Source organism: Theobroma umbraticum, unplaced genomic scaffold (genome assembly GCF_002168275.2).
Source record: "Theobroma umbraticum cultivar Fairchild unplaced genomic scaffold, ASM216827v3 scaffold_239.0, whole genome shotgun sequence".
NCBI lineage: Eukaryota > Viridiplantae > Streptophyta > Magnoliopsida > Malvales > Malvaceae > Theobroma > Theobroma umbraticum.
In genome coordinates this window covers 188,849-204,490 of record NW_018397279.1, presented here as the reverse complement: position 1 = coordinate 204,490, position 15,642 = coordinate 188,849, and the positions used below count along the sequence as shown (strand labels likewise).

Here is a 15,642-nt window from a genome sequence, read left to right as displayed (position 1 = left end):
CAACTGTTCAACGGTTTTCACTTGTACGTACTTGGTTCCTGACTTGGTATTCCTCTGGTCAGGTTTCGTCAATAAATATCGGCCATGCTTGGCTAGGCCTAGGACCACAACTCCTTTTAATGCTTTTGTCAATTAAGTTTAGCGCAGGCAAGGAAATTCTTCTTCTAGAATACTCATGTATAGCTTTGGTGTTTCTCGGCTGAAGAAACATTCAAGCTCATATTCCATGGATAACCCTTTTTTGATTTGGGAAGTACAAATCCAACTTTTCAACGCCTTTCAATTGTCTACTTGCTTCCTAACTTCCTACCTTTCCCTAGTTTCGCCTATAAATATTGCCATGCTTCGCTATGATTTTATAGGAAACTTGGTTGTCTGAAAAAACCATGGCATTTTTTGTGTCCTCAATCAAGAACCTGCTGTACTGTTTCATCCATGAAGACTTCCATGAAGCTGTCTCTAAGATGACTATAATCGATTCTTTTCTCTTCCTCGTAAAATCCATTCTTTGCTCCTCGTGTCCTTACTAATTATACATTAATTTAATTATAGTTTTTCTTGTATATTAACTTCAAAACTCTTGCTTAATTAACTTTTTTTTTTTCATGTTTTGAGAAGATTGTCCATTTGGTTGATAAGTTGGGCATATGGCATCGGTTACCAGTATTCTTAGGTCTATTTTATCTGGCAATTCGTCGCCATCTTCACCAGGAGTACAATTTGTTCAACGTTGGTAAATCTCCCTCCGGTGTGCGTTTTAATCCAGGGGATTATCCTTACAGAACAGCTGACGGAAGATATAATGAACCATTCAATGAAGCAGCAGGCAGCCAAGGAAGCTTCTTTGGCAGGAACATTCTGCCTGTTGATCAAAAAGATAAGGTATAATTAACCCCCGTTGTTGGTTGTCATGTTATGGGGGGTTCTGCATGTTGTGGTGTTTGGACATGCAGGTCCTTGATGCAACCGACTGCCATGGCTGATCTCAGTGTGTTGGTCGTTCATAGCAGTTTGCATCAACTAACAGAGCACACGGTTTATCCTTTCGTACCTGTAAAGTTTACCGTGGTATTACCATATGCAGGCTACGCAACTTTACCTAACTAAGTATAGGGTTTACATATCCTTTTAGTTCAGTTTTTTTTTTTTTTTGTCATTTTATTATATACGAGGAAGTTTAGGAAAAACAGTTACATAAGCCAAAGATGTTCTAAATGGTGTGTGGTCTGAAGCGAAGCCTCCTTAAGCGATGCAGCCATGTCCCTTTCAAAATTTTTAAAATTTTTTTATACATATGAAATTTTTAAAATTTTGTATATATATTTTAATAGTTCCTTCAAAATAATTTTATTTAATAATTAATATAAATAAAAAATAATAAAATAATTTTACATATCTCACTCAACTTTAATCTTTTTTATTTTTTCTTTTAATTTATAATATTATGTATTTTTATATTTATTTATTTTTTTCATTTCTATTCTGTTGTTCATATGGTTTAAGTTCTTATAAATTTTTTTTTGAAATTTCTACAATTCATTAACTATATTCTTTTTCTTTCCATTTTGTTATGTCATATGCGATATCTACCTTCTATTTTCCATGTTCTTCTTTTTTATATTACGCAGATTTTATTTTTATAATTTTAATTTTTAAAAATTAATAAATTATCATATAATTCTCAAATATAAGTTATAGTGTTACATTATTACTTAAAATTTCATCAATGTATTATTTTTTTATTAATCTTGATTATGTAGAAAGAAATTAATTTGAGTATTTTGTATATGCTTTACGTTTTATATTTAGTTAAAATAAAATTATCTTGAATAGATGGTCTTTAAATAATTCTGATTATATAAGAAGAAGATTACATAAAAAGAAATTATTAATTTTATATATCATTTTTAACTATTTATATTTACTCATTATAGTTTTATATTTAGTTTCATATTTCTATTATCAATCATTTGATTGTTGATTGAATTTAATATATTAATTTTAAAAATTTTTAGCCCTTATTCTTTTGTATTTGACTCTTAATAAAAATTGACTAATTCCGTCCGTATAATGTATGCTAGCTTGTTATATTTCTCTTTGTCTTTCTGGTGTTACTTTTTTTTTTTTGGAGGATTATTGCTGTTGGGTCCCCTAGCGTATTTGCACACAACAAACATAACAAAAAAAGTCATCGGTGATTTAATATTAACGCTTATATTTTTATCAAATAGAAAATATTATATTTATTTTAAATTAAGAAAAAAGAATTTGAATCCTATTCTTTGAACAAAGATATCATACATCAACTTATAAGTTAAATAATCAAGTGTGAAAATACTATATTTATATCATATTATATTTACATATAAGATTTTTTTTTTGGGTGCATATAATATTCTTTTTATTCATTAATAATCTTTTAATTTGATATTATAATAATGATAAAACTATGTGTAGTTAATGAAGCCAGATCCAATGGTTGTTGCCACAAAACTTTTGGCACGAAGACAATACAAAGACACTGGCAAGCAATTCAACATGATAGCGGCCTCTTGGATCCAGTTTATGATCCATGATTGGGTCGACCATCTGGAGGACACCAACCAGGTTGAGTATAACTATATATCCATAAATTCTATACATTCTTACACAAATTGATGCACAATTAGCTTACTTCTTGTACAAACTTATTGCAGATTGAGTTGGTTGCTCCTAAAGCAGTTGCTGGTAAATGTCCCCTCAGTTCTTTCAAATTTTACGAGACAAAGCGGTTTCCAACTGGTTCCTATGAGATCAAAACTGGCACTAAAAACATCCGTACACCTTGGTGGTAAGAACATACATATAGAGTGTAAATTGACTTGAACTTACCATGTGTCTGGGTGTTTGAGAACCGAAACATTAATGATATGTCGACCTACACCTGAAGATTTATAGCATGCATTTTACATGAATTGTAGGGATGGAAGTGCTATATATGGTAGCAATGCGGAAAGGTTACAAAAGGTAAGGACTTTCAAAGATGGAAAGTTAAAGATCTCAGAGTCTGGGCTACTTGTACATGATGAGGATGGGATCCCCATAGCAGGAGATGTTCGGAACAACTGGGCTGGTGTCTCTACATTGCAGGCCCTATTCATTAAAGAGCACAATGCAGTCTGCGATGCCCTCAAGGTATTCAATCTATGCAAATGGCTTGGTTAATAGATTATTGAATTGATATAATAAAAAATATGATATCTCTACTTAGTATATATATTTTATGGTACATTAACTAAACATCAATTGTAATTGTCTTTGAAATACCATTAGAAGGAATATCCCGACTTAAATGATGAAGAATTATACCGTCATGCAAGGCTGGTGACTTCTGCTGTGATTGCAAAGATCCATACTATTGACTGGACTGTGGAGCTTCTGAAAACTGATATGTTGCTTGCAGGAATGCGTGCTAACTGGTATATATCTGATGAAGCCTTTGTTTTTTTTTTCTTTTTCCTTTTTTGACTCAATGAAGATCATTTGGCAGATATTTCAAACTGATTAAAACTCAAATCACTTTGCTTCTTTACTTGTTATAACGAAGAGTCAAGCTTTAAGGTTTAACGTATCATTTGCATTTAATATATCACAGGTATGGCCTACTGGGAAAGAAATTCAAAGACACATTTGGGCATGTTGGGAACGCCACGTTGGGAGGTTTGGTTGGTCAAAGAAAGCCTGTTAATCATGGTGTTCCTTACTCTTTGACTGAGGAGTTTGTCAGCGTCTATCGAATGCACCCGATTCTACCAGATTCTCTTCATCTAAGGAACATCAACGTCCCACCAGGGCCCAATAAATCTCCACCTTTGCTTGAGAAGTATGTTGGTTTTTCAGGCAGCTTCTTTTGTACGTTATTGACCAGAGAGACATAACTTTGGTTTTTGCATTTGTAAATGCAGGGTTCCCATGCCAGATTTGGTAGGCCATAAAGGAGAAAAGACTTTATCACAAATTGGATTCACCAGGCTAATAGTTTCAATGGGCCATCAGGCTTGCGGTGCACTAGAGCTTTGGAACTATCCTTCCTGGCTTCGAGACCTTGTACCGCAAGATGTTGACGGTAAAGACAGGCCTGACCATGTGGACTTGGCATCTCTTGAAAGTGAGTTTTCACTTTTCACTTACTTTCAGTGAAATTACTGACAAGAATGACGTGAGGTTGATTTATTTTGATATCACTGATGCAGTTTATAGGGACAGGGAGAGAAAAGTGGCAAGGTATAACCAATTCCGCAGGGCTCTGCTATTGATACCAATCAATAGATGGGAAGATCTGACAGATGATAAAGAGGCCATTGAAACTCTTAAGGAGGTTTATGGTGATGATGTTGAAGCGCTGGACTTGACGGTGGGCCTCATGGCAGAGAAGAAGATCGAGGGTTTTGCCATCAGTGAGACAGCTTTCATCATATTTCTACAGATGGCAACCAGGTAAATCAACCAAAAATTTAGTTATTTTCCACCTCCAATTAGCCTGAGTTTAAGAAAGAAATTGTTATATAATCTCTTCTTATCATATCAGTCGTAAGCCGAACAAATTCAAAATGAATAATGCTATTAGATCAATCATGTTAGTGATAATGAAATGGGGTTTTAAATCTTGAATTTGGGTGACGCAGGAGGCTTGAAGCAGATAGGTTTTTCACAAGCAATTTCAACGAGGAGACATACACAAAGAAGGGATTTGAATGGGTGAACTCTACAGAGAGCTTGAAAGATGTGCTAGAGCGTCATTACCCAGGTCTTACAAAGAAATGGATCTACTCCAGCTCCACCAGTGCTTTCTCTGTCTGGGACTCACCTCCCAGTGCTCAGAGTTGCATCCCTCTCTATCTTCGCCTTCCCTCTTGAAGCTTAGCAGCTACAAAACGAAGACTCACCCTGTAATTCGTATTGTAGTTATTCCATTAGTGTTTTAATGTAAGACATCAACTTCTCCATGCTGTGTAATCTACAATAACATTGTTTATTTCCTCTTGTATTGCTGTGTATCAATAAAATTCCAATGGGTCTTGTACAAAACAAGGGTGGATTTGATCTTTATACAATAATTTGTAAAAATTAAATTTTTATATGTTTTAAAATTGATAATATCAGTCTAATGTTTTAAAAAAATTTTATTATATGTATGATATTTGATTATGTTTATATGGTATTTTTTTTATTAATGAGACATTGAATCTAATCACATAATATTAATTATGTAACATTTCATAAATGATGCACTAATAGTGCGATACAACATGACTAAACAATGACATGAATTTATAATTGAAAACATAAAATTATTTAATATAAGTTAATGATTTTAAACGAGATTAGAACAGAAACAGATAAAACGTACTATCTAAGAAAAAAGTGTCGTGACATAAAAAAATTAAAATTTTATGTTCTATAACTTAAAATAGTAAAAAAAATTTTAAAATAGATTAAAAATGTGCATCATCATTAACACATCATCATATTCAATATCAAAACAATCAAAAAAATACCATATCATCATAAATAATAAAAAAAATTTTACCATTGTTAACAATTGGATTAATATTGTCAATTTAAAAAATACAAGTATTTAATTTTTACAATTTATTGTATAAGAACTAAATCTACTATAATACAAAAACTAATTGTATAATTTAATTTGCTATTACCAAAATTACCTATCAATAATACTTCTAGGAAATATAAATAAATTGTAATTTAAATTTAAATCATATTATCTCAATACAATGAATCCAACATACATACCATTATTAGTTAAAATAACCAAAACTACATGAGCATTAAAGTTGGTTTTTCTTAATTTTGTTGGTTTATTTTTTCTATTTCTATAAATGTAAATATTTATTAAATTCAAATAAGACAAAAATTCAAAATTAAATTCTCCTAGAATTCAAACTAAAATTTTAAGATGCATATTAATTGCTCCTAGTAATTAATTTCAAAAACCAAAATTTGAGCTTCCGCCGGAACTTCTTGACTTGACTGATATACTCTCCTTTCCAATTTTTTAATTTCTAAAACAAAAAGCTTCCAACTTACATCTCAGTTCAAGGTGTTTACTATAAACCCAAAAAGGCCAAAAGGAAAATAAAAAATTAACAAGTGCAAAAAGAAAATTACATTTCCTTTTTAATTTTTTTAATTCTTTTTAATCTTCACTGTGAAATTACCAAAGAAAATCAGACTCTCCTCTCCATAATCCCCACACAAAGTGTTCCTCTGTCCATTCTGTCTCTTGAAAAACACCAAAAAAATCCCTTCTTTTTTCATATTTCTTCTTCTTCTTTGGCCTCTGCAACAGCAAATCTAATTTGGGTACCTTTCATTTCCCATGTTCTTTCTAGGGTTTTGAGTTTTTCCCCCTTTCTGGGTCACTTAAAATTCTTCTTCAAGTTCCAATTTTCATTATCTGGGTATTCTTAGATCTCCCTTTTAAACTTTGGGTTTCTTTTATTTTCCTCGAAGTTTCAATGTCACAAGGCTTTTCAATTGAGCTTTACTTTGATCCAGCACTTGAAAACCAAGTCTTGAAAGCTTGGAATGTTTTGGCTCGTCGCCAAATCAGCACTCAGTTAATTGAAATTGAGTCAAGGCCTCACATTACTCTCTTTTCAAGCCCCTATCTTGATCCTGCCAAGCTTGAATTTGTTGTAAAGTCCTTTGCTTCAAAGCAAGAACCTTTGGCTCTATCTTTTTCTTCAATTGGGACTTTCCCAAATGAAAAAAATGTTCTTTTTCTTGCACCAGCTCCAACAATGGCCCTCCTTCAGTTCCAGGCTCAGTTATGTGAGGCAGTTAAAAAAGAAGGGATTGAAATTGGAGAAGAGTTTAAAGCTGACGCTTGGATTCCTTATTGTGCTGTAGCTCAGGAAGTGCCAAAAACAAGAATGGCTGAGGCTTTTTGTGTGTTGAGAGAGTTGAAGATGCCTGTTTCTGGATACGCAATGGATATTGGATTGGTGGAGTTTTCACCTGTTCGCGAACATTTCTCATTTGGTCTTGGGAATTCAGTAGAGGCATGAGATTTGGAGGGGTCATTATGACAGTGTTAGTTTTTGCTTTCTGTTACAATTTCAAAATGTGTTTACCTGATGTGTTGCTAATGTAGGGTTTATAATTATTCATGAACGATGGATTCTTAGTTGCAGCTTAATTTGTTGTTTTACAGTTCAATTGTCTATCCTATCTTTTCCTTGCCTGCATTATTTGTTGAGAGCATGTTTAGCACTACATAACCAGATTCTATATTTAACGGAAATAAAAAGTGGGATTGGCTCGAACCTTTTATCTTCGCCCAGATGTCTTGATAATTTGAATTGTGGAACATGTAAAGAATCCCATTAATGTAAGGAGTTTTCAGTTGTTATTGTTGCATCTAATCTCTTGTATGCGAGTTTGACTTCTTACATTGATGAGGATATGTTTTACCCTGACATGACCAGATGCTATATTGGATGGGGAGGAGATATATTGGATTGGTTCAAACATTTTATCAATCTGTCATCTTGGCTTGAATGTCTGGAAACAATTAATTGTATATATATTGAGTTCACCGTACATTCTGATTTAGATTTTGGAATTTATAAAGAGCAGATTGCCAAGTTTTCTGTCTGTGTGATGGGTATTCATATGGCACCGCTGCAGTGAATTTCTTGTATCTTAGTTTTTACTTTTGTAAGTGAGCAAATTGAATTTGATTATGTTATTTACCATTTGATAATCATAAAATCGAATGGTGGTTTTTAGTGCCGCAACTGAGTGTTAAAGAATTTAACCAAATCATTAGAGATAATCCAGTATTCTACTTAGCAGTGTTCTTTGTTTCACAGACCTACTTATGTTTGTTATTCTACTAGTAAAATAGTATGAGACATTGTTCATTGTCACCATTTTCTACACTTTTTGCCTTGCCTTATCCTTCTTTGCCTTTTGTCCTCAAATTTTGGAAATGCTTAATTTGGTAAAGGTGTTTGTCGATATAATCTTCATTAGTTTCATGCTAAGCAAATTTTTTGAGACTTCCTGCTTGTATTTAATCAAATTAAGAATCCTTCTTAGTTGGCCTGGGTTGCTTAAGGGTTTTCTGTTTTGATGTTTAACATTAAATAAATTGGTGATTTGACCAGGTTACATCCTCTTTACTTTCTGCGGCTTAGTTTAGAATTCTGACCTTTAGGATATTGACCATGTCTAGATCACTTCTCTGTGAAATCAGTAAATGATTTTGTCATTCATACACATTAGTAGTTTATTAGTCTATGTCATCACTATGACGTTTGTTAACGATGGTGTCCATATTGATAAAGCCTTCTTTTGGGCCAAATAAGATGATATAGCCTAATTGAAGGTAATAACTAGGATATGTAGCTTTTGCAAAGGTAGGCCTCTTTTTGTAAAGATTTAATGCAGGATCTTTCTAATCTTGTTCAGTGTTTATTATATTTATTTTAGATTGGATTTTAACTTCCGGTGTGGAGTAGTAATGCTATGGCAGTTGGCTACACACATGCTGCCTGACGAAGTGTGGCACTTTGATGCAGGTCCCTGTACCTTGCATCTATATGTTGACTGCTGCGATTAACACACTTTTAGTGGAAGTATTCAGATAGTGTGAAGCCACCTACAGAGTGATGTGACTTGCCATAGATGTTGTGTGGTAGTTTTAACCTTTGTTCTAGAAAGCAGGATTTCTGCCCTCACTAGGTTAAAGCACACTTTTAACGAAAGCATGACGGAATTTACTCCTGAAAAAACAAATAAGTTTTAGAAATAATTTCTGTATCTGATTGTATGGTTATCATTGTGCTTGTGTTATGCAAGTAGTCAATTTACCACCTTGCTTGCTGTATTTAGATAACCGTTTTGGAGCCGAACTGTCTGATTTGCAGATTGTAGTTCCATTCCATCCTGAAGTGTTCTTGGGCTTTGACAAGAACTAGAATCAAGCCTCTTACATTTGCTTTCCATCCAAGAGAAAAAAAGATCTTGCTCAATTACTCTAAACTTGTCTTAGTATTTATCGAGGATACCCCTTTTTCATTGCAAGATTTATGTTTCGCACTTTCATGATTGAAACAATTATTTGAGTGTTTCTTTTACTTTTCTTCTCCTCGAATTGTTTTGTAAATTGATTCTTTTCCCACCTCATCTTGGATGAGGACCACCTTGACTTTTTTTCTTTTGTTTTTGGGGGCTTCTGTTAACCTCATTTTCAAGTTCCTTTCCTGTCTTGTCTATATGATTCTGAAATAAATAATGCCCCACCATGTTTGCACATGAGTTGCCAGAAGTTTTGTCATTCGATACTAACATTTCCAGGTTCCAGCTAGTTGGAGATTTTAACAAGAAATCCACTTTATGATGAATGATTATGGCTTTCCTCCAGTATCTCAAATCCCACCTTTACTTTTCCCTCCTCTTATTGGATCCCAGCACAATAGAGAACCAGGAAAATCTCTTAATTTTGTGTGCTTGCAGAATGCCAAATTTCATCAAGTATGAAAAAAGCCACTATTGTTTGAAGCTGATAGTTTTCTGTGTAAGAGGATTGAATATTACTGCATCTGTTATCATCTCTTTCTCTGTGTTTATCATTATTATTATAAATATTAGGCTATGCAGGATCAATGATGTTTGCTATTACAGGGAAAACATATGTTAATTTATTGTATTAACAATAAAAAAAAATTCCATCTGTTGGCCATAAAAAACATATGCCAATGGAGAGAAAAAATCGAGGACAATTATTAAGATGTAACTATGTATGGTATAAGATTCTAACTAATCGACCTGGCCCTTAACTAAGAAACTAATGCAGCTTCCCTTTGCAGAACCGCCATCAGAAAATCATTCCATACATCGATCGGACCTGGCAAGCACCAGTGAACACAGTCATTGTAACCCCTCATCCATTTGTTTCCCCAGTATTCACCAGGGTGCCCATCAGGTCTCATAAGCATAGCCCTGGTGACATCCAAAACTCCAAACCTCTTCCCTCTCTTATCTCCTTCCATTCTCGCCTTTTCGATCTCCTCCATTTGCAAGCTCCTCAGTTCCCATTCATTACCACTCAAGTTGATCTCTCCTTCACTTAAAGGATTTGGTCTGTTGCAGCTTCCTCCGGTGTTCCAAGTCCCATTCTCAAAATGAGCCGGTGAAAATGTCCTGGCGATGGTAACCCTCACCTTGCATTTCTTGCAGCGGTTAATATGATTTAACGCAGATCGAAAAGCCATCTTGAGCGCGAAGCCCACCCCATAATCTGTCACATTAGGAGTATTACAATATACGCATCCAACAACCCCAGTGGCATCATGTAGGTAAATCGGTCGGAAGAACCAATGCGCATCTGAGATGATAACGTAGTCTAGAGCAGGAAGATCTCTGCTCCATTCTTTATCAATTTTGTCAAGGTGCAAGTCAAAAATGCCAGATGATGAACCATTGACCACTCTTTCCTCACCAGCTACAAGGAATTTGGTCCAAAGGATCATGAGAGTGAAGTCATGATCAGGAAAGTACCATATCCGCTTCCTGTCTTCTGAATCCTTGTACTGATCTTTGGGAGTTTCTACCTACAAAACATTGCAGTTCAAGATCAAAGGAAAACTTTTTAAACTTTTATCCACATTAGAAAACAGGCAAATTAATTTTCCAAAAAAAAAAAAGGAGAAAACAGGCAAATTGAAATGGTAGAAGTAAAAAGGTTGCAGTAGAAACTGGGTAACACTGCTGTTCTGTTCTTACCCAGGAAATAAGAATGAACGAAAAAAATTAGCAAACAAAGAATATTTTAAAAAAAGGCAGCAACTAAAGTTGACATGAATATAGCCTTAACATGTCCAAGTCAACCCTTTCTCTTTTTGAAAAAAAATTAAATAAATCAAACCTACTTAATCTCTTTGTCATAGATTTACACGTAAGACTTCAATTATGGACCTGAAAATATAATTTTAATTAGTCTTTCAGAATGCTGAAGAACCTGGCAATAATTCAGTATTTGCAGGGACCTGTTGCATGTGAAAATTAGTATTTTCATAATCGAAGAACTTTCAATTAACTAAATTGGCGGTGTTTGTTCTCTGACTTTGTCTGCTGAAACAGCATTTTCAGCCACTTGACAAGGACGCTGTTTATCATTCTGACTTCGAAACCCACTAAATTCTCTGAATGGCCGTGAAGTTTGCCAGTTTTGTTGCCCTTGGCCCAATTCATTCAAAACTGTTTCAATGTAGTGAAGAGTAAATATTTGGTAATTCATAAATGCAGCAATTAATCCATCAAAAACTAGAGGATCAAGCCTGGTTTCTCTGTGGTCCACAGTAATTAACTCTGAATATGCTATTTACTGCAAAATTGACAGAAACTAGGTAACACTAATTAACTCTATATCCCCATTGAACTTCTTCAGCCTTTTGATTTGATATTAAATTCCATGGATGTAAATTTATTTCTCTTCCAAAGATAGCAAAATAATACAAGGTAATGCCAACCCCAGAAGCAACTGCTTTAGCATATTTGGTAGTACTATTTTAAATAGCTAGACATGTGAAGGAATGACACCTCAATCAGGGCACGCAAGGGATAATGGAATCAGGATAAAACCAACCAACAGTGCTGGAACTTTATGTTCCAGGGCAATTTATCACCAGAATGATGTGAAAACGATGGTGCCTAACTAAGAACAGGAAGTTCTGAAAACTAACCTTTGACAGGAGACACAGAAGGGACTCCATGTGGTTCCTAGCGACTGAGTCACCAACAAACGCAAGTTTCTTTCCTTGAACAAATTCGAGGAATGTCTTAGGATCAAACCTTGGAAGATCACATTGGTCAGGTTTCCATCTCCAATTCAGAAAATCTGTGTCTTCTCTTCCATGGTGGAAGCAATTCTTTGATGTAGGAATTGTGGTGCAACTTGAGTTTGTATATTGAGACCCTTGCAGGTCAGGTATCCAATGACCCTTAAACAAGTCACAGTTCAAAATCTCATCATCATCACCTAAAACACCAAAACAAAAATCAGAATCACACAATTTTATAAGGAGAAGAGAAGAGGAGATTGAATTACCTTGAAAGGTAGTATTAGGAGGTCTGATCAAGGCAAGCCTTTGATCAAGGTCACTTTTGGACATGGCCTTTAAAGGGTTTGGGGAATAGAGGATGAAGAGTATGAATATGACAGTTACAACAAGAGAAGACAAGAAGAATGGAGGGAGCATCCCCATGTTGAGGCATCTCTCCTTTTTATTATACTGATGTAGTTTATCTTGGAAGAAGGGAGAAGAAGAAGAAGACTTCATGTTCTTATTTCTCCATGTAGCACCAAATAAAAGAGAAAGAGAAGGAAAGGACAGAGAGAGAAGGGTTTTTGGAGATTTTATGAGTTGAATGTCTGAAAAGAATAGTGAGTTAAATTTTCTTTTCTATTCTTTCCCTTCCAAATAATGATGAGGTGGAGGAAGCTAGGGATATTCTAATTTGGAAAAATAAAATAAAAGTAACCGCCCCTCATTCATTAACTAGATTATAAATATTTGTATCGTAGTTGTATTCCTGTGATAGGAGGGTCAAAAAGATACTGCTTTTGATGGAAGGGAAAACGCTAGCCGTCGATCTTAAACCTGGCACAACCTGATGGGGGAGAGAAGGGGGGAGAGTGCATGTGAATTTGTCTAGTGGGGTCTTCATTGTTTAACCTGATTTCCCGGCGCAAATCCCTTGAAGATTTTGGGAGAAAGACACCATTCAAATTTGTCTTGGGGACTCTCCATTTGCTCCTATTTCTACCATCTGTTAACAATGGGAACCAACCCTACATGATCAAAGACCAAGAAAAGTCGTATTATGGCCAATTTCTCCATGGAAAGTCCAAAAAAGTTTTGTGTTCATCATGTGCAAAGCTTATTTATAGATACTACAAAAGAATGTGGACAAGTGCACTTTGATGACAGGACAAGTCATCCAATCGTGCTTCCAACCATATTAAATTAATGACACAAAAAGAATTAGAAAGGGTCTAATCTTAGCAACGCATTCATGCTAAAGTGATCATCTTTAAAGTTGGTTCTTGCACTTTTTTTACTTTTCTCCACTCAAAAATTTCATCATAATTACATTAGGGGGAAGGAAAGGGCATAACAATTGGAATAAGAGAGTTACTGGAATGATTTTACCAATTACATCTTCTTTGTACTTGAATGTGCTTTAGTTCTTAGGGGAGGAAAGAAGAAAGGATTTGAATTATTAGTCCATGTCCTGTCTATGGGCCCAAAAGTAGGGAAGAGCCAAAACTATCATTCATTCAAGAATTGTCACTTCTTTACCGACATTCTTTTAATTACGGCCAACTAAGGCATTATAAAGTGATTTGCAAGATCAAAGTGAATCTCTTTTAAAAGAGGCGAATTAACAAAAAAGAGTATATTAATCAGAGTGCATCAGATAATTGAATTATTTCTGGAAATATTGATGAACAGCTCCATGAAATAACACTGTAAATGCTTGGACGAATTGTTATTATCATATCTTTATGTCATTTTCACCAAAAGTGAATTGTAATGTAAAACTGTGTGCTGATAGTTGTTGTTCATCTCCCCTCACAAAAGAATGGTGGCTATCATTATATCTTCAACACTGTTACGGCTCTGAATTCACTTGCCCTTGTCTGCCGGGACAATTGAAAAGTTTACAAGTAATTACCATTGTTGTCTTAGTTTGTGTTATTTGTTAATTTTTGCTTCACAAAACTCACAAGTTTAGGTGACAACTAAACACAGTTTGAGTCTCATGCCTTAACGAAACCAAGGCAGAGAGAGAATCTGAGGTCTATCTCATTGCTTGACCTTAAGTCAGGCAGGTAGACAGCTGTGTTTTTTCGTACAACAAAATGAGAACATAAATTGGGATGTCAAACAAGTAATCTAGGATCAGACAAACCATCAAGGTCACATCATAGATTTGTCTCCTCCACTAATCAATAGAAGTTTGTCAGACAAACTCCATCTCCTTCCCTCGCAAGTTTAACCACAGCTTTTCATTTTTTTGGTGATGCTGACGAAGGAATATAGCATATCTTGCTGTAAGGCACTTTTTGACAGCGGGCCCCACTGGCCTGGAAAAAGTTTCCAGGTACAAACTATTTTCACAAAAAGAAAAGTATATGGCCATGGCTGTTGCAGTTGAGTTCAGTTGGAGTTGAAGTACACTGAGAAATTTGCAATAATTTTATAGGCCTATTCGCATATGACCTAGACAGAATGTACTGAGCTATAGGCCTTTATCCCCCTGTGCATGGATATATTATATCTGCTATATATGGGACTCAATATAAATATTCATTTTTTTATCCATTTGAGTAAATTATTTATAATTATATGGATAAATATGTGAATATTCATTTATTTACGTATTTTTCTTTAATTATTCGTAACAAAAGTTAAAATTTTGGTTGAATATCAAGGATTTTTTTAAAAAAATTCCATCAAAAATTGGATTAATGAGTAATTTCATTAATGATTTTAGCTGTATATATGAGTATAGCAACAGGATAAAATTCAACTGGTTATGAAATAAGAATGGGATGGAGTAGGGGTAGTTGGTGTGATGATCTTTATAGACAACCATATGCATATAATCAGTATCCATCATATTATCCATTTGGAAAACAGAGTTCTGAATATGATGAACCAACTAAGCAACGAGTGGATTAAAGTGTTCCCTTCACTTGCATATCTGGTGCCACTTAACCAAAGGGGAAAACATTATCTATGTGCAAAATTATTTAATTCATTATCAAAATGTTCTGAAATGACTTCAATATTGAGTAATAACTTAACCGATTAATTAAAATGAGTATAAATTGTGATAGTAATACGTACTTTTGAGTTTCCAAAGAATTCAACGTGATGTTAAGTATTATTAATATTTTCAACTTTATAATATTTGGTGTTATTCAAAATTAACATTTTACAAATTTGCTCAATTTATTTCTATTTTAATTATATATAAAATTATAATATAACATATTAATCTTCATTATTTGTATTTGTTACGGTATAAAAATTTACTAATATCTTTGTGGCACTATCTATAAATCTTGTAATATGATGTATGAATATATTAATAAATACATGCTGAAATTTATTTTAAATTTTTGTCATTTTCCCAATTTTTTCCCATTCCATTCAGTTCCAAGTCCTGTTGTCTACTATTAACCATATAATGGAGCAATCTATTAATCCGTTGCATTCGTGCCCATTTCTATGTAAGGGAAGTGGACTTGGTGTTTTGCTCTGATTTTTCAGCTTCAATGTCCATGGAGTATAAGTATGTTTTCTCAGTTCTAGACCCCTCAGAAAGTTGTGAATGATAAGCCCTAGCAAGCCACTGCAACTATCAGTTTTGCAGAGACACATGCTTCTGATATCCATTTATGTTTACAGGAAGTAATTGACTTCCTCCATGATGAAAAGCCGCCTAATGTACGTAATTGCAAAACATTCATCATAGCTATTACTATATCCATTCATATCATGAATCCTCATTGCATGTCTTATACATACCTAGTGCAGCATCATCAAGTCCATGTACAAG

General features: G+C 34.2%; 3 protein-coding genes across 4 annotated transcripts; 2 read left to right on the top strand and 1 right to left on the bottom strand.

Annotated features, from left to right (window-relative positions):
* The first annotated feature begins 296 nt into the window (after positions 1–296).
* On the top strand, positions 297–5,092 carry DOX1 (Peroxidase superfamily protein). The gene is made up of 10 exons (XM_021443488.2): positions 297–494; positions 619–882; positions 2,458–2,607; positions 2,697–2,830; positions 2,961–3,174; positions 3,313–3,458; positions 3,635–3,862; positions 3,945–4,147; positions 4,233–4,476; positions 4,665–5,092. The coding sequence occupies exons 1-10, from the start codon at positions 387–389 to the stop codon at positions 4,894–4,896; spliced, it is 1,923 nt and encodes a 640-aa protein (XP_021299163.1). The 5' UTR covers positions 297–386; the 3' UTR covers positions 4,897–5,092.
* A 1,007-nt stretch (positions 5,093–6,099) lies between these two features.
* On the top strand, positions 6,100–8,606 carry LOC110427839 (uncharacterized). 2 transcript variants are annotated; one of them, XM_021443460.2, is made up of 2 exons: positions 6,100–7,095; positions 8,589–8,606. In XM_021443460.2, exon 1 carries the CDS (start codon positions 6,519–6,521, stop codon positions 7,068–7,070), a length of 552 nt encoding a protein of 183 aa, XP_021299135.1. In that variant the 5' UTR covers positions 6,100–6,518; the 3' UTR covers positions 7,071–7,095; positions 8,589–8,606. The 2 variants fall into 2 exon arrangements, with proteins under 2 accessions (XP_021299135.1, XP_021299134.1); XM_021443459.1 differs by lacking the exon at positions 8,589–8,606 and adding an exon at positions 7,491–7,728.
* A 1,005-nt stretch (positions 8,607–9,611) lies between these two features.
* TBL22 (TRICHOME BIREFRINGENCE-LIKE 22) lies at positions 9,612–12,657 on the bottom strand. The gene is made up of 3 exons (XM_021443412.2): positions 12,119–12,657; positions 11,754–12,049; positions 9,612–10,622 (listed from the first exon to the last, which is right to left on the bottom strand). Exons 1-3 carry the CDS (start codon positions 12,348–12,350, stop codon positions 9,849–9,851), a joined length of 1,302 nt encoding a protein of 433 aa, XP_021299087.1. The 5' UTR covers positions 12,351–12,657; the 3' UTR covers positions 9,612–9,848.
* Positions 12,658–15,642: the final 2,985 nt, after the last annotated feature.